The sequence below is a fragment of the Pangasianodon hypophthalmus genome, chromosome 1 (assembly GCF_027358585.1).
Source record: "Pangasianodon hypophthalmus isolate fPanHyp1 chromosome 1, fPanHyp1.pri, whole genome shotgun sequence".
NCBI classification, from domain to species: Eukaryota; Metazoa; Chordata; class Actinopteri; order Siluriformes; family Pangasiidae; genus Pangasianodon; species Pangasianodon hypophthalmus.
This window is the reverse complement of record NC_069710.1, coordinates 34,813,439-34,833,296: the sequence shown is the minus strand read 5'-3', so window position 1 is coordinate 34,833,296 and position 19,858 is coordinate 34,813,439. Positions and strand designations below refer to the sequence as shown.

The 19,858-nt window shown below is 33.5% G+C and overlaps 1 protein-coding gene and 1 pseudogene across 1 annotated transcript in view; both read left to right on the top strand.

Annotated features, from left to right (window-relative positions):
* The window catches only part of LOC117597395 (uncharacterized), a 273,283-nt gene that overhangs the window by 16,907 nt on the left and 236,518 nt on the right, over positions 1 to 19,858 (top strand). The window contains exons 12-13 of the mRNA XM_053235527.1: positions 7,399 to 7,572; positions 7,851 to 8,027. Coding sequence (XP_053091502.1) covers positions 7,399 to 7,572; positions 7,851 to 8,027 — 351 coding nt within the window. The remainder of the gene's footprint in view (positions 1 to 7,398; positions 7,573 to 7,850; positions 8,028 to 19,858) is intronic.
* LOC128318609 (uncharacterized) lies at positions 14,853 to 15,913 on the top strand (annotated as a pseudogene).

Genomic DNA, 19,858 nt, shown 5'->3' with positions numbered 1-19,858 from the left:
TTCAACTTCCTCTCCATTAACTAACACAGGTTCACAAAGTGCTCGTACATTGTTCACGCCACAACACATTTCTTTAGTGTTACTAACATTAAGCTGCAAAGAACTCTCCTCTGTCCAAACTGTGATAAAATTAACAAAATTGAGGTAAGTATCTAATGACTGAATATCCTTTACACATCCCACCAGTGCCATATCATCTGCATATTTTATAAGCGTCAATTTATCGTTATCACAGGTCACTTCGTTTGTATAAATAGAAAATAGAATTGGTGATAAAACACACCCCTGTGGAAGGCCAGTGTTTAAAACCACATTCTCTGACGTTTTGCCATTTACCAATACATGCTGTGGACGATCCCGTAAAAAACTGTTAATCCATAAGATAAGGGTTTGGTGCACCTGCAACTCCTCCAGCTGCCTCAAAAAAATGTTTATGTTCACAGTATTAAAAGCAGAAGAAAAATCCATAAATAAAATCCTAACACAACAATCTGCCACATCCAAGTATTTTCCAACCTTATCCATCAGAGTGAGGGTGGCATCTTCAACTAACTGTACTGAATATTTATATTTATATTTATTAGCTAGCTAACTGTACTGAATATTTATATTTATATTTATTAGCTAGCTAACTGTACTGAATATTTATATTTATATTTATTAGCTAGCTAACTGTACTGAATATTTATATTTATATTTATTAGCTAGCTAACTGTACTGAATATTTATATTTATATTTATTAGCTAGCTAACTGTACTGAATATTTATATTTATATTTATTAGCTAGCTAACTGTACTGAATATTTATATTTATTAGCTAGCTAACTGTACTGAATATTTATATTTATATTTATTAGCTAGCTAACTGTACTGAATATTTATATTTATATTTATTAGCTAGCTAACTGTACTGAATATTTATATTTATTAGCTAGCTAACTGTACTGAATATTTATATTTATATTTATTAGCTAGCTAACTGTACTGAATATATATATTTATATTTATTAGCTAGCTAACTGTACTGAATATTTATATTTATATTTATTAGCTAGCTAACTGTACTGAATATTTATATTTATATTTATTAGCTAGCTAACTGTACTGAATATTTATATTTATATTTATTAGCTAGCTAACTGTACTGAATATTTATATTTATTAGCTAGCTAACTGTACTGAATATTTATATTTATTAGCTAGCTAACTGTACTGAATATTTATATTTATATTTATTAGCTAGCTAACTGTACTGAATATTTATATTTATTAGCTAGCTAACTGTACTGAATATTTATATTTATATTTATTAGCTAGCTAACTGTACTGAATATTTATATTTATTAGCTAGCTAACTGTACTGAATATTTATATTTATTAGCTAGCTAACTGTACTGAATATATATATTTATATTTATTAGCTAGCTAACTGTACTGAATATTTATATTTATATTTATTAGCTAGCTAACTGTACTGAATATTTATATTTATTAGCTAGCTAACTGTACTGAATATTTATATTTATATTTATTAGCTAGCTAACTGTACTGAATATTTATATTTATATTTATTAGCTAGCTAACTGTACTGAATATATATATTTATATTTATTAGCTAGCTAACTGTACTGAATATTTATATTTATATTTATTAGCTAGCTAACTGTACTGAATATTTATATTTATTAGCTAGCTAACTGTACTGAATATTTATATTTATATTTATTAGCTAGCTAACTGTACTGAATATTTATATTTATTAGCTAGCTAACTGTACTGAATATTTATATTTATATTTATTAGCTAGCTAACTGTACTGAATATTTATATTTATATTTATTAGCTAGCTAACTGTACTGAATATATATATTTATATTTATTAGCCAGCTAACTGTACTAAACATTTATATTTATATTTATTAGCTAGCTAACTGTACTGAATATTTATATTTATATTTATTAGCTAGCTAACTGTACTGAATATTTATATTTATTAGCTAGCTAACTGTACTGAATATTTATATTTATTAGCTAGCTAACTGTACTGAATATTTATATTTATTAGCTAGCTAACTGTACTGAATATTTATATTTATATTTATTAGCTAGCTAACTGTACTGAATATTTATATTTCTATTTATTAGCTAGCTAACTGTACTGAATATTTATATTTCTATTTATTAGCTAGCTAACTGTACTGAATATTTATATTTATATTTATTAGCTAGCTAACTGTACTGAATATTTATATTTCTATTTATTGGCTAGCTAACTGTACTGAATATTTATATTTATTAGCTAGCTAACTGTACTGAATATATATATTTATATTTATTAGCTAGCTAGCTGTACTGAATATTTATATTTATATTTATTAGCTAGCTAACTGTACTGAATATTTATATTTATTAGCTAGCTAACTGTACTGAATATATATATTTATATTTATTAGCTAGCTAACTGTACTGAATATTTATATTTATTAGCTAGCTAACTGTCCTGAATATATATATTTATATTTATTAGCTAGCTAACTGAACTGAATATTTATATTCATATTTATTAGCTAGCTAACTGTCCTGAATATATATATTTATATTTATTAGCTAGCTAGCTGTACTGAATATTTATATTTATATTTATTAGCTAGCTAACTGTACTGAATATTTATATTTATATTTATTAGCTAGCTAACTGTACTGAATATTTATATTTATTAGCTAGCTAACTGTACTGAATATTTATATTTATATTTATTGGCTAGCTAACTGTACTGAATATTTATATTTATTAGCTAGCTAACTGTACTGAATATTTATATTTATATTTATTAGCTAGCTAACTGAACTGAATATTTATATTCATATTTATTAGCTAGCTAACTGTCCTGAATATATATATTTATATTTATTAGCTAGCTAACTGTACTGAATATTTATATTTATATTTATTAGCTAGCTAACTGTACTGAACATTTATATTTATTGGCTCGCTAACTGTACTGAATATATATATTTATATTTATTAGCTAGCTAACTGTACTGAATATTTATATTTATATTTATTGGCTAGCTAACTGTACTGAATATTTATATTTATTAGCTAGCTAACTGTACTGAATATTTATATTTATATTTATTAGCTAGCTAACTGTACTGAATATTTATATTTATATTTATTAGCTAGCTAACTGTACTGAGTATTTATATTTATATTTATATTTATTAGCTAGCTAACTGTACTGAATATTTATATTTATATTTATTAGCTAGCTAACTGTACTGAACATTTATATTTATATTTATTAGCTAGCTAACTGTACTGAATATTTATATTTATTAGCTAGCTAACTGTACTGAATATTTATATTTATATTTATTAGTTAGCTAACTGTACTGAATATATATATTTATTAGCTAGCTAACTGTACTGAATATTTATATTTCTATTTATTAGCTAGCTAACTGTACTGAGTATTTATATTTATATTTCTATTTATTAGCTAGCTAACTGTACTGAATATTTATATTTATTAGCTAGCTAACTGTACTGAATATTTATATTTATATTTATTAGCTAGCTAACTGTACTGAGTATTTATATTTATATTCATTAGCTAGCTAACTGTACTGAATATTTATATTTATTAGCTAGCTAACTGTACTGAATATTTATATTTATATTTATTAGCTAGCTAACTGTACTGAACATTTATATTTATATTCATTAGCTAGCTAACTGTACTGAACATTTATATTTATTAGCTAGCTAACTGTACTGAATATTTATATTTATTAGCCAGCTAACTGTACTGAATATTTATATTTATATTTATTAGCTAGCTAACTGTACTGAACATTTATATTTATATTTATTAGCTAGCTAACTGTACTGAATATTTATATTTATATTTATTAGCTAGCTAACTGTACTGAACATTTATATTTATATTTATTAGCTAGCTAACTGTACTTAATATTTATATTTATATTTATATTTATTAGCTAGCTAACTGTCCTGAATATATATATTTATATTTATTAGCTAGCTAACTGTACTGAATATTTATATTTATATTTATTAGCTAGCTAACTGTACTGAATATTTATATTTATATTTATTAGCCAGCTAACTGTACTGAATATTTATATTTATATTTATTAGCTAGCTAACTGTACTGAACATTTATATTTATATTTATTAGCTAGCTAACTGTACTTAATATTTATATTTATATTTATTAGCTAGCTAACTGTACTGAATATACATATTTATATTTATTAGCTAGCTAACTGTACTGAATATTTATATTTATATTTATTAGCTAGCTAACTGTACTGAATATTTATATTTATATTTATTAGCTAGCTAACTGTACTGAATATTTATATTTATATTTATTAGCTAGCTAACTGTACTGAATATTTATATTTATATTTATTAGCTAGCTAACTGTACTGAATATTTATATTTATTAGCTAGCTAACTGTACTGAATATTTATATTTATATTTATTAGCTAGCTAACTGTACTGAATATTTATATTTATATTTATTAGCTAGCTAACTGTACTGAATATATATATTTATATTTATTAGCTAGCTAACTGTACTGAACATTTATATTTATATTTATTAGCTAGCTAACTGTACTGAACATTTATATTTATATTTATTAGCTAGCTAACTGTACTGAATATTTATATTTATATTTATTAGCTAGCTAACTGTACTGAATATTTATATTTATATTTATTAGCTAGCTAACTGTACTGAACATTTATATTTATATTTATTAGCTAGCTAACTGTACTGAATATTTATATTTATATTTATTAGCTAGCTAACTGTACTGAATATATATATTTATATTTATTAGCTAGCTAACTGTACTGAACATTTATATTTATATTTATTAGCTAGCTAACTGTACTGAATATTTATATTTTCCTTCTGAAACAGCGAATATAGCAAAGGTTACAGATTGAACAATCGAATATGTCTGTATGTTTCCTGCTCAAAAGCAAATACTTGTATATACAGTATAACTCATTTAGAATAAGAAGTGTGATCAGGACACGTATCTGAAGTTTTATTTTATTTTTATGGAATGAAGCTGGTAGTCTAGGGTAAAATGAATGCAAATTAATGCACCTTCATTTTAATTTGACTTTTGATTTTGACCTTTTTGATATTTTGACTCCTGGAACATTTTTTGTAAGGCCTGTTGTTCTAAAACATAATAATAATAATCTTTGTTTCTTTAGAAGTATTGTTTCCTGTGGAAAAATGAAGATCAGTTTGATAACTCTATTATTTTAGTAATTGAATCTGCGTTACAAAATAAGGGTCGTTTATTTATGTTCTGAAAAATGGCTGTTCAGTGGTGTAGATATATGCACTTTGATTTGCACTACATAATTTATAGAGTTGTTTGTTCTCATCGTTCTGAGTGTATTTTTGCAAATACTTTTTTGGAGACCTGTTTTATCTACTTTCATATTAGAGATTTCTTTCTCTTTTCATGTCTCTATCTATAATTTCTTTTAATACAAGAGGGTTAAGAAACCTTACAAAAAGGAAAGCAATTTTTTTCTATCTTAAACAGTTTAAAACGGACTTTTGTTTCTTGCAAGAACGTCATTCCACCAAAGATGATTGTAGCTTTTGGAGATCTCAGTGGGGGTTAGATTTATGGACGGCTCATGGAACAAGTCATTCAGCTGGTGTTTGCATCCTTAAACATCAGTTTAATGGGAAGATTGTACGCTCTGATTGTGACCCAAATGGCCGTTATATTTGCCTTGTAATAGAAATTTCAAATTTACTGTGTATTATTGTTAATATTTATGGTTTTAATCAACAAAAAGAGAAGGAAAAACTTATTGATCAAGTGGAAGAACAGGTTTTGAATTTACTAACCAAATACCCAAATCCTTTTTTAATTTTTGGAGGGGACTTTAATGTGGCTTTGGATAACATCTTAGACAGATGGCCTCCAAAGTCACCTGATAATTCAAATCTTTATTTAAAGACGTTCATGGAACGATTTTCTTTAGTTGACAGCTGGAGAGAGACTCATCCTTCTCAAAAACGTTTTACACGGTGCAATAATTCTCTTTCAAAGCAGTCTCGACTCGACTTGTGGCTTATCTCTAGAGATTTAAGTAATACTATGTCTGGCATTATTCCATCACCACTTTCTGATCACAAATGCATCTCTGTATTTATTCCTTTTTCAGATACTGCTAATGCACATAGAACTACTTCCTATTGGAAACTAAATGTTTCATTGCTTAATTATAAAGACGTAAAGGAAAAAATAGATTTTATAATTTGCAGTTATTGGAAAAAAGCAAATAAAGAAAATAATTTTGGTAGTCATTGGGAGTTAGCAAAATATGAAATCGGTGAATTTTTACGAACATTTAGCAGTAAACTGGCGAAAAAGAAAAAAAATTACGAAAGTATTATAATATACAAAATTTCAGATCTTCTGTCTAAATCTGTTATCTGATGCTGAAAACGTTGAACTTGCCCATTACCAAAATATATTAGATGAGTTTTACAAACAAAAAGCTGAGGGAGCATCTGTTAGATCACGGAAAAGATGGATGGAAGAAGGTGAGCAAAATTCTTCTTATTTTTTTAGATTGGAAAAGCAACAAATAAAAAAAAATCTGATTGGAAAGCTTATGATTGATGAAAGTCTCTGTGAAGACCAGAAAATCATTGCCAATTTTTGTGCCAAATTTTATAATGATTTATATACATCTAAATTTAATAAACAACGTGCTCTTGATTTTTTTGAATCATTATCTTACATAAATGAATTGAGTAATACTGAGCAAGCTTTTTGTGATGCTCCCATTACTTTAAAAGAAGTTGAAGAAGCGATTAAATCATTAAAATTAAATAAATCTCCTGGCACAGACGGTTTCACATCAGAATTCTATCATATGTTCAGTAAAAATATAGCTCCCTTCTTGCTAAGTGTTTATAAGGAAAGTATAAATAAATCTTTTCTTCCACCTACTTTATGCCCAGGTTTGATTACTTTAATTCCCAAGCCAAATAAAAATCCTACTTTATGAGATAATTGGCGTCCAATAACATTGTTAAACCCCCGGAAAAAAGTGAATCCCTTATTAGCAAGCTGCAAACACCGCATCCGGATGGAGCTTTTATCAGTGCTGGGGATTTTAATCACAATAATTTGAGGACGGCGCTCCCCAACTTCTATCAAAACATCTTTTCTGTGTGTGTGTGTGTGTGTGTGTGTGGAAGAGAGAGAGAGACAGTACACGCAAAACCTTCTAAGTAAAAGGATAAATTATATGTGTGTATGTTTGTGTTTGAGATGTCAGTGTTCTGATATATCATCATTTCTCTCCCAGGCTGCGTGGCTGTAATCTCACAGGGGAAAGCTGTAGAGCTCTGTCCTCAGTTCTCAGCTCAAACTCCTCCAGTCTGAGAGAACTGGACCTGAGTTGCAATAAACTGCAGGATTCAGGAGTGAAGCTGCTCTCTGCTGGACTGGAGAATCCACACTGTACACTGGAGACACTGAGGTCAGATCATCACTTTCACACTGTGGATCCTGCATTTGTGTCATATGGCTGTTTTAGATTAATAAAATGTTGTCTGTCCTGGAGCACAATTTTAATAGAGCAGCAATAACTGCTATAGTTTTCCAGATTCAAAAATAACAAACAGTGAAATAGACGTGTAACAATCTGGATTTACTTCTGGCTTTCATACACACACTTCATGGGCTGCGAAGCATTGTGTGTGTGTGTGTGTGTGTGTGTGTGTGTGTGTTGATCTATAAATGTTGATCTCTCTACAGGCTGGAATGTTGCAGTATTACAGGTGAAGGTTGTGCTGCTCTGGTTTCAGCTCTGAAGTCAAACACCTCATCACACCTGAGAGAACTGAATCTGAACCTCAATAAACCAGGAGAATCAGGAGTGAAGCTGCTCTCTGATCTACTGAAGGATCCACACTGTAAACTGGAGACACTACAGTGAGTTACTGACTGAAACACACACACACACACACACAGTAACAGTGATTTTTACTGATTATGCAGTTTAATCATTTCTGTTTGTTTTATAGTTTAATATGTGTATTCAGGGCTCTGAATATAAATACTGTACTTTACACACACACACACACACACACAGTGTTTACACTGATTTTTCTTGTGAGGAATCTGATGACTGATTCTGATAAACATTTGATCAAATCTGATCGTTCTGCTCTTTTCTCTTTCTTTACAGATTTGAGCCGCTTTAATTCGGATCTGATCTGATCTGAGTCTCACACACAGAGGATGATGAGGAGAAACTCTTACAGTACAAAGTGTTTGAAAAACATGATCATTTAGTGATAATCAGATGGTGTACAACATGTCAGCACTTCTGCTTCTCTAGTTGTTTGTAAAAATGCACCAGCTGAGATAAATAAACTTTAACTGTACAGTAATGAATCTTTTCTTATTAACAGCAAAACAGAAACTGTTAATGCACTTATAATGTCATTTAATAGTTTTGTATATACAGTATGTTCATGTTTTTCCATTTACATGTAGCAGAAGGAAACATTTATGTTTAAAACACATTATAAATATCTTGTAGTATCAGTTCAATGCAGTAATTTGGTCATTGCTCAAAGTTATACACTGTTTATACACTGAGTTAAAGTCATTTGTTTCCTACTGAAGTTGTTAGAAAATTAAGATTAGAAAAGTTTAATTTAGTTGACTCTGTACATAATTATGTTTTAAATTTATTAAATCGTGTGTTTATATATTTTTAATTGTTTTTTATTTGTGTGTGTGTGTGTGTGTGTGTTTGCACCTGAGTCTGTATCCATGCTGTAATATAGTGCTGTGTTTGACTTAACTTGAATGGTGAGTGTCATTTTGGCCTGGAAAAAACATGCACACCTCCATGTTCATCTTTTGTTAGCAATAAGCTAGCCAGCTAACTCTGATGAGTGATGTATATTTACCTCCTCAACACAGCACACTGTATAGTCAGTATTATAGAACATAATAACCCTCAAGGATTATTACAGAGAATCTACAAAGAATGTGTCATCATTAGCATAATGTTGAATAAATGCCTAAAATATAAAAAATTATTTAAAAATATATATAAAAATACCTGCTAGAGATTCGAGACTTTAAGCTAGCTAGCACAGTGCAGTCAAGTTTCTATGATACTGTGTGTGTTTTTAGACTTGAAATATCAATTAGCATGGTAAGTATTAATTAGCAGGATTTAAACTCATTGCTATGAATAAACCTACAGGCTTTGCTCCAACAAAAACAATGTACAGTGTGAGGCGTCATGGCAACAACAAACACGGTGAACTTATTTCCCACAAAGGTTGTAGGTCATACATCACTAATGACCCATAAATAATCTGCTTTCTTTTAACATTTTACACAATGAACAGTAAATGGCTCTGAGTCCATATAGGAGGCAGAACATGAAGACTTCATTTCTTGATTTTTGTGTGTGAAAGTTCAACCATGTAAAACCTAATTCAACAATTCTAAGAAGAATTCAAGTCTGTCAAACATCTGGTGTGAAAGTTCAACCATGCTGTTCAGCAACTCTGCCAAAAAGTTCAAATAATTGTCAGACATCTGTTTCCAACTGCAGTATTGCCAAAAATAATCACTGGCATGAAAATGTTTAAATTACAGCTGCAATCATTTGTTCTTTAGAGACTGCACTCTTGCAGTGCTCTCACTTCCAAGGTTCACAAAGATTTTCTGGACGGCTTCAAAGGTGTACCTTAAGTCCTTGGGATACTCTATGTTAAGAGCATAAAGCAGACCAAAGAGGAGAATGAAGGCTTTTATGGAGTCTCCCAGATTGTCCATAACTACTTCCTCTTCCAATACGACTGCTACATTGACCACCGTGGAATTGGATCCTGAGTGAGCAGTGCAGTCATTTCCCACTTCAAGGATTCCCATTTTCATGCCCTTTGTGCACGGCCCCAATGCATCAGTGTCCTATGAAACACAGTAAATAATGGACAACAGTCAACTATTTCATAAAGAAACTGAAACAACTGAACTGGGGTAAACCTTTGTAAGGTGTTTAGTTTAGGTTTGCAGCAGTAGTGCTTGTAAAAGTTCAAATAAAACTCAAAATAAATGACCAGAATGGTGTTTGAAATTGAAGCTGTCTCTCTCATGTACAAGGGAAGAGCATGAAGAACAGTAGAGCTCCTGTGTGAAATTACATCCATGGTCTGCCAAGAAACACAGGTTATGGAGTGTCAACAAGTGAGCCATGACACCATTTAGTTTAAAAACATTGCTTTACAGCTACAAAAAAACACACATAGTACAATATAATTCTACAGAGAATGACTGTAAGTAACAGACCTGGGCATCCAGTTTTTCAACAAGTTCTTCCAGTTGACTCTCCCCTACTTGTGTTGCTTTGGCTCTGTACATTTAAGAAAAATCACCCTAACAGCTAATGTGTAGCTTATTAGCTAGCATTACCACAACCAGACTTGTTTCCTTTTAGTAGTGCATCATCTTCAAATGAATGTGTACACAGCTACATTCGCTAACTTGCTAGCTACCACCAAAGTGTTAGTTATTTCACTGCCTACTGAAATTGCCAACTAGCTAGTGAACCGAAACAGATCCCTCGCTAATGATGTCCGTTAGAATGAACAGTCTACAACTCCTAACTTACTGATGGAATTTGGGACAAAAACTAGCGATCTACCACCAGAGGACTAAGAAGCACTATAAACTGGATGGAGATTGAAAAGCTTCTTTTAAGCGGTAAGTTAATATTATGTGTGTTTTCACCTTTCCTTTAAGCGTAATGTCGGATGACTCCAGACAAGTAAAAATAAAAAGCGCGCGGTAACGTCCGTAAGGCCGGAAGTGTCCTTCTGCGCATGCGTGGAAGAGTCATCATGCCCTGTGTTTTGCTCGGCATTTGAACACCACAGAGGTGTGAACTCTACACAGGTCATTTCAATCAATGTTCTGCTGAGAAACTCCAGTTAAACACCTGCACAAAACTCCAGCACCATCTTCTCCTTTTGAGGCTGAAAGCTTTCCTCCACCGGAGCCTCTTCTCTCATCTGAGCTTCTCTGGCCTCGCTCTCGCATGAGAAAGACATGAATAAGAGTTAATACAACACAAACATTCAGCATAACAAACAGCTGCTTAACAATTAAAAAACATATTGCCCTCATCATTTCCTCTTACTTTTTAACACAAATTAAAATGAGGACATTCAAGTAAAATCAGGTCTTAACTGTGTTCAATCTTTTCTCCACCACATCAGTAACATCTTTCTTCTAACGTCTTTCTGGTCACATGACCTCTAATTACACACAAAACCTGTTTTATCCAAACTAATAGTTTTTTCTCCCGCTTCCCTCAATGTCCTTTTAGCTTCTCTGTCATTTCTGCAAACTTACAAACTCGTAGTAGGAGATTCATCTTCAGCTTCCTCTGAACACAGTGTGTGTGAGTGTGTGTGTGTGTGTGAGAGAAATGTTCTGGTCCAGAAGCAGAAACACCTCTATGGCATCAAAATGCTTCATTGTGTGACTTCACTCCGTGACATCGTTCCCCACAGACACAAGTGTTCCTGATAATATACACTAACACTGTTCCACTGCTGCTAATGCTTTCCCTTCTTTTACACTTTTATAACACACTTAAAGAAGAAGAAAAAAGAATAAAAGAATAAAATATCACAGCTCCTGTTTGCTGCATTCTTAAGCTTTCTTTTCTTTTCACTCTAAATGTTCTGTGTTGAAGATATTTAGCACTGAAACGGGATGATAAACGAACTAATGCATAAAAACATGCCAGAAACCCATAAAATCCTCCAGTTAAAGTGTTTCACCCTAAGAAACCATCATCACACGCTCATAGTGAGTGTTTATGACTTTAGTGTGTGAATTGTTTTGGTTAAATTTAGTCCTCTTATGGAATGGATTTTAAAAATCTACAGCAATCAGTTTGAAATTCTGCACTAGTGTGATTTTTTATGAGGAAGATGTGTACTGTTAATTGGTGTTCATTGATTAGAATATGTTCAATAAGTTTTAAAAAGTTAATAATCTGATATTACGGTCCTACCAAGAACCAAGAGTTTAAAAACATACGCTGTGTTTATAAAACTTCTGAGGTTTACACTTGGGAATAACTTTCCAGTTGAACCAGGTGAATATACTTTATTAATGACTGATGATGTGACTTTCACTGGACGTTTTTTCACGTGGTTTCACGCGATTCGTCACGTGTGATCACGCGGCACCCTGCAGTCTCGCTTCTTAGAGTTTAAATTCATTTGTTGTGCTTCACACAACATCCACCAGGTGGCGCCTGGAACAACACACTGCAGCTCAACACACAGCACACTGACAACAATGCAATGTGTGTTCGCTTAGATTTAAGAGAAAATATTAGGTATGGTTTACATAAAAATATTAAAATGAACACAGAAGTCCACAGGCAGATCAGACTGCTCTTGGCAATGATTAGCCTTGAATCGGTCTTTAAATATGCCTAGGCTTATAGATTATTGCATTATATATTTAACATAGAATTAACATCATTCTCTGATAGGGTCTGATAATTTATTAACTGCACGTTTAATGTCATGATTTCCAGAAAACATAAAATATCCACAATAAAATATGAATAAAAAAAATATCCTAATAATGGACACAAATATTTAATAATAGAGACATTGGAAAATCCATTTCCACGTGACTGCATGAGTGTAATGCAGAGGATCATTATTTTATGTGCTTTGTAAACACACACTTCATTGTGCTCTCTGCAGGTGTTCATGAGATAATGTGTACATAAATATTACTCAGTTCAGTGCTGATTAACAGTTGTGAGATATAAAGTCGCAGTTGCAGAGCTACCAACTCTCACGCATTTACTAAGTCTCAAGCCAAAACACAAGACAATACCGCGAGTGCTTGTGCTGTTTAATGCGCTTAAGAGATGCTTTTCTCCAACGCACAACTTATATTTTACTCTTATTTTATATTATCTGTAAATATTATGAATTAAAAGTCATGGGCATATTTCCATTTCACAAAACAATTTGTCATAACAGCAACCGACTCGCTGTTAAACTTTAAAGATGCGCGTGCATGCGTGTCAAACAGACGGAGTGCATGAGAGAAATAAGAGCAATAAGTTAGACTAAAATATGCATTTAGATCAAATATTTGTTGTTGGATATCAAATTTATGCAAGTAATGTTATTTTTTATAAAAGAGGAACTGTAGTTCTACCTCTGACCTGTTAACACTTAGATTGTGCTTTATGAAAATTAACAGAAATGTACAGAAATGAAAAACTCCCAAGCAAAGAATTCAGTGGATAAAGAAGTGGAAAGACATGCACAATGAACACAACTATAGCTCATGATAAGAGATGGTGAGAGGAGATATGAGCTAATTAATGTTTTTTCTGGAGTAAAATGTGTTCAATTAATACCAATGCAAATATAGTTGCTGTGCAATTTACTTGCCATTTTGTTTACTATATTTTTAAAGTTCACAGACCTCACTGAGTTTTCTTTTTTTATTCACATGTATTCTGAATTCATAATGTGTACATTATTTGAAAATTACTCAACTCTGTATTACTCAATTCATAGTCTGCAACTGCAATATTTATCAAATAATTGTCCTAACCATTTTACTGTCTTGTGTGAAAAAGTGAGTTTTTGTAATGTAAATTACCTTCATAATAATGAGACGGGATTAAAAAAAACCAATGCACTTTAAAATTACCTTCATTATAATGAGGTGATTACACAGATTTGTAAAACCGTATTTGAACTATTAACAAATGACCAGTTTCTTAGAATTGCACTAGTTATTGAGTAGTTGTCCTAACCATTTAACTGTCTTTTCATTTGGTAATTTGTGGAGGGTACATATTTTAAAGAAGGTCTAAATGCAGTAAACATAGATGAAAACATTTGCACTTTGAGTCAGAAAAGTATAGTTACTCAAGAATATGCTTTATAAAGTTGCTTTTTTGAGTTAGGGACAGTATTTTGACAGTTTAAAAATGAATGACAATAACTTTGGTTAATCACATGCATTTACCCAGTTCGCACCTGCTATTAGCCTACAGTATCTACAACTCATTCTCACTTATTGTCCACTTCCCCAATGACACCTTGACATCTGTATGGATAAATGTTTCAAAGCAGTCCTGCAGGGCCACACTGGCCTGCTGAGTACACCTCCTCACAATCCTTGTGGTAGGCTTACTTTGAACTGCAGGAACATACTGACAAGGTCATGATCTGATCTACTAAGTGGAGGTAGGGTAGTAGCTCTGTATGCTTCTTTAACATTTGCATACAAAAGGTCTGGTGTTCTGTTTTCCCATGTAGTGCAGTCAACAAACTGGTGGAAAGTTGGGAGAGTGGAATCCAGATCTACATGGTTAACGTCTCCAGTAATTACCACAAAAGCTTACGGGTGTTTAGACTGTAACTTAGCAACAGTGGCGTGAGTAACATCACATGCCACTTCCTTGTCAGCTGACGGTGGTTTTAGTGATTATGGTGTCATTGTTTGGTGGTAAATTCTGCATAAGACAAGGAGCGTGTGATTAAAATTTGTTTAACCTTCCCGGTCTTTGTCTTTAGTACATTACGCCATGTTAAGCATTTAGACTGGCCTGATAGATCGGCTTAGCCTACAGTATCTACAATCCATTCTCACTTATTGTTCACGCCCCCAATGACACCTTGACATCTGCACAGATAAATGCAGTCCATCCAAATGTAAAGGCATCTCAAAATGACCAAGATCAGCAAACTGCATTCCCAAGACATCAGGATGATGAGGTCTGCTGGAAGTTCCACTCCAGAAATACACCATCTGAGTTCCATTGGTGTACACACTACATTGAGCACCATCAGAAGACATTATAAAGAACAAACATCATGCATACGTAATCCTCTCAATATAAATAAGTTAGTTACCCACTTCATACAGTATGACACTACCACAAATGTAAATATGTTGCAACAATGTCATGTGTTGGTTGTGCCTAAAGTGTCAAATATTTATTTAATGTTTTGCCCTTGATTTTAGGGACATTGTCACAGCCATAGACAACATCACTAGCCATAATGATGAACTGCTGGCAAGTTCAGTGAAAAAACAGCTCTGGTGTGACAATAGAGTGGACATCAGTGAGCATTCGGAGGATCAGGCAAATTCTTGGGTGGAAGTAGGGGAAAATTCAACATTGTTCCTTGATCAGAGACAAAATAAAGAGATACGTCTCCAACAAGCCCAGATATGGATCAATGAGAAGGAGACGTTTCAAGAAGTCATTTTCACTGAAGAAACCACAGTGGCTTTGGACCACTTTGACAAGATGTCATTTTGTAAAATTGGTAGACAAAACACCCACGGAAAGTTCAAGTTTGGGGAGCAATATCCATACTGGGACTGGGACCTATTGCAATGTTCAAAGGGGTAATGGACTCTTTAAAGATGCTATTATAAAAGAAACTGCCACTACCTACATTAGGGAAAACTTCAGAGTCCATCACCACTTTTTCCAGGACAATAACCCCGAAACACACCACTGCAAGCAGAGTCATTGCTGCAGAGGGTATAAACTGGGTGAAGACTCCACCAGAATCCCCTGATATGAATCCCATTGAGATGGTGTCACATTCTCTGAAAGTCTATATTTGGAAAGAAGCAAAACCACCTACACAGTCTGATTTAATTGCTGCCATAAATGAATTCTGGTTTGAGGAACTTACAGTAACAGCATGCAACAAGTACATAAATAAATTCTTCCAGCAGTGGTTGAGCATCAGGGTGGACACATTGGAATGTAGCATACATAGGCTAAAGTGTAATGCTATAAAATGAAAATATTGTACATTTCTGATCACTTTCCAATAAATATAAACTTTTTAATGGCATAATTTGGGGTATTTTTGTCTTTATTAGATTAAACTGGAACTTAATAAAACTGACTGCTACAGTAATGAGTGTAGCCCCTATGAATATTTATCAACAATCAAACATGCATACCAAACATAGGTAATAAAAATACTGTGACACTCACTAAATACAGCATGACACGTCTGAACAGAAGATCTGTTCTAAAGATGGACACAATGACAAAAAATGCGACTTATAAAGTAATATACTGTAAGTAATAATAAATACATAAGGTCACAGTTGTGAGATGCAGCCTAAACTCACAATTGCGAGAATTAAACTTGCAATTGTGGGAAATTCGGGGTGAGTGAAACTGGCAAAACCAGTTGGTCGGAAATTCCACCTCACACCCCATGAATGGAAGATTAAAAGAGATCGACTTATCCAACAAATTTACATAGAGGTAGTATATATATAAAGAAAAAGCGGGGCCATGGTCGAGGGCCAGGTTGTGAATGGGCGGCAGAGCTGGAGAAGGTGAGTGGTAAGAATTACACACCCGTGCAGATTTAGGCTAATGAATGTTTCATTGACTGGTGGCAAGGATAAAGAGGGGAGACAAAAGAGCCTTGGGAGAGTGAGAGCTGAGCTGCACTGAGCCGTGTGTGTGTGTGTGTGTATGTTGTTTAAAATAAAACCACTGAAAAGTGAGCGAAGTATTAATGGCCAATAAAAGAGCCTTTTTGAGTTGTCTGCCAAGCCTGCCTCCAGTCTCCTAATTTCCCTCACAACCCAAATGTTTGACACAGATCCTTGCAGAACACCAAAGTTTACCTCAGTTTACATAGAGAAGTCACCATGTACATCTACAAACTGATCAGTCAAATAAGACCTGAGCCAGGAGAGGGCCATTTCCTTAACTACAACAACGTTTTCTAATCTATCAAGGAGAATAGTATGATCAATGGTGTCAAAAGCTGCACTAAGGTCAAGCAACAGAAGCAAGGACACAATACAGATCAGTGGCCAGTAGCACGTCATTTACCACTTTAACCAGCACTGTCTTTGTGCTATAAGGAGGCCTAAATCCTGGCTGATGGTGGGGTGGAAGATTAGACAGACAGGTGCAATCTTAACTGAGCTCCGGGCTCACATTTATTCAGACTACGCTTTTCAGCACACTTCCAAAAGTCAACAAAAACTCACAGCTTTCGGTCTGTCAGGTTCAAGTTCACACTTCTTGGCGTGTGTACGTGTGTGTGTGTGTGTGTCGCAAGCTCTGCCAAGTGGTCTTGCACTCTGTGTCTCTCTCAATCATGGATTACGGTAGTCACTGAAAGCACAAACAGACACAAATAAGTAGACTCGTGGGAATGAAAAACCGTGTGTGTGTCTAAATACATCATAATTAATCTAAAGTCTTCCAAAATATTCTATATTTAACCCTGAAATCATAAACTTTGTTCCAATAGTGAAATAATTTATATATTTGTTGTAATGAACAGCATATTTGTTTTTTCTGTTGTATATTCCGCTTTTAGATTGCACTAAATCTTCCAAATGTACAATAAATTTGCAGATTATGGAGGAGGACACTGCTGAGAACAATGTCCAGGAGAAACAGCAACCACCACAGTCTACAGCTCTTCTGGATAATAACATTGCAACCAATTCATCAGTGACTGAACAGGTAAATCTCCTCAATCATAGTAGTAGTATTTGTTAGAGCATCCTCTTTATTTATTTTGTCTACTTTACCACCTGCTGACTGGGTCAAAGTACACTAACTGTGATTTAAATACATCTCCATGTATGTGACAACAAAAGTAGAGTAGAATGGTATTACGTGAGTGACATTTGAAGTGTTTTTTTATTATCTTTTTTGTTAATACTTTCTATATGGAGTCCCCACAAAGCAGGTTTTAGTCAGGCTGAGATGAGTTAATGCTATTTTACTGCCATATTTAAGCATTAACTACAAAACAATGTGCATGTACGAATGAATCATTTATTCCAACGTTTTTCAAAATATAATATGAACATGGAAATTATAAACTTCATTCCATGTTGAAACAAATAATATTTTAGTTTTCACACGTTGAAGCTATTCTACTGCCACAGTAGCAGTAACCACAGAACATTAGACATTAAACATTCAACATGGCAAACATTCAGCTTTTTTGGTTTGTCGAGTGCAGAATGTTTAGTTATTCTTCCTCCATCGTTGAGAGCTTTATTTGTCATAAGTGTAAATTAGTTAGCTCTCTGACGGAGAAGATTGCAGCATTTAAGGTGCGCGTCCAGACTCTAGAGAGGGTTAATGAGAGTGAGAGCAGTGTAGTTTCTGTAGGGGAAAGTCTGGATGCCTTAGGTGGAATTAGCAATCACCCAACTCCGTCATTTGAGCCCTCACAGCGGGGCGAATGAGTGATGACTTGGTAGCATAATCGCAAAGCCAAGGCTAATGCTAAGGCTTGCCCACAGGAGCACCAATCCTCTCCGCTTCACGTATCTAACAGGTTTGCTCTCCTAAGTGAAGCACCAGCCAAGAAACCTGAAAGAGCTCTGGTTATAGGAGACTCTATCTTAGGGCACATAAAATTGGGTAGCAGCGCTAGTTAGGTGTATACCGGGAGCCAGGGTGCCGAACATAGCAGGTAATCTTAGAGTCTTAGGCAAGAATAGGTTTTCAACGGTAGCTAATGAGATACACTTTCTTCAGTCAGAGGTTACTAAGAGCAACATCGTAGAGGTGTGTAAATTAGTGAAGGTGATGTCTGATGCAGTAATATGCTCTGGCCCCATCCCAATGCGGCGTGGCGATGTAGCTTACAGCAGGTTATGGTCACTGAACTGCTGGATGCCCAGGTGGTGCACCAAAAACAATGTAGGCTTTATAGATAATTGGAGTAGTTTTGAGGGCAAGGCTGGCCTGTTAGGGTGGGACGGCGTCCATCCCACTCAGGAAAGTGCTGCTGTCATTTCTTGCATCATAGCACATAGTCTCAGAACAGGCCTAGTTAATCAGTAACAATCCAGAGCCAAGGCCAGGGAGCAGACAAGCAGGCTAAACAGACCATCTGCTAGCTGCACTGAGTTGTCACGTAGGGTCCACTATACTGAGACTGTGTCTGTTCCCTGAACTAAACAAAAATGTAGAAATACTCAGAAAGTTTGTTTTAGTGACCTAATTAACATAAAATTAAATCATAGTGAATACACAGCCAACACCTTTGATCTGAAGCTAGGACTGTTAAATAATAGATCTCTTACATCTAAAGTATTTATTGTTAATGAAACTATTACTGATCAGGAGTTTAAAATTTACTGTGTTTAACAGAAACGTGCATTAAACCAAATGAGTATGTAGCATTAAATGAAGCTAGTCCTCCTGGATACAGTTATATACATCAGTCTAACTGGCAGAGGAGGAGGTGTCGCAGTTATTTATAATGCTAATCTAGTATTCAACACTTTTGAAGTTCTTTTTACTAACATAACATATGTAGCCACAAAAATACGTCTAACCTAGTTGTTTCTTTAGACAAAGCATTAATTGTTGGAGACTTTAATGTTCATTTTGATAACCTGGAAGACGCTCTGAGAATAGAGGTTGTGTCCATTCTAGATTTGGTAGGGGTCAATCAGAACATGATAGGACCCACTCATAATGGTGGTCACACTCTTGATCTAATAATGACGTTTGGATTAAATATAGAAAATATAGTCAAATTTCCACGGTCTGAAGTTCACAGATCATTATCTCATCTCTTTGAAAATGTGTCTTAATCATAATATATGCACCTTGCCATCGTACCATGTCAAATGTACATTCACGTCAGCTACTGAGTGAGTTTTACCAATAATCTCCTAGAGTTATCAACTATGATAAATCT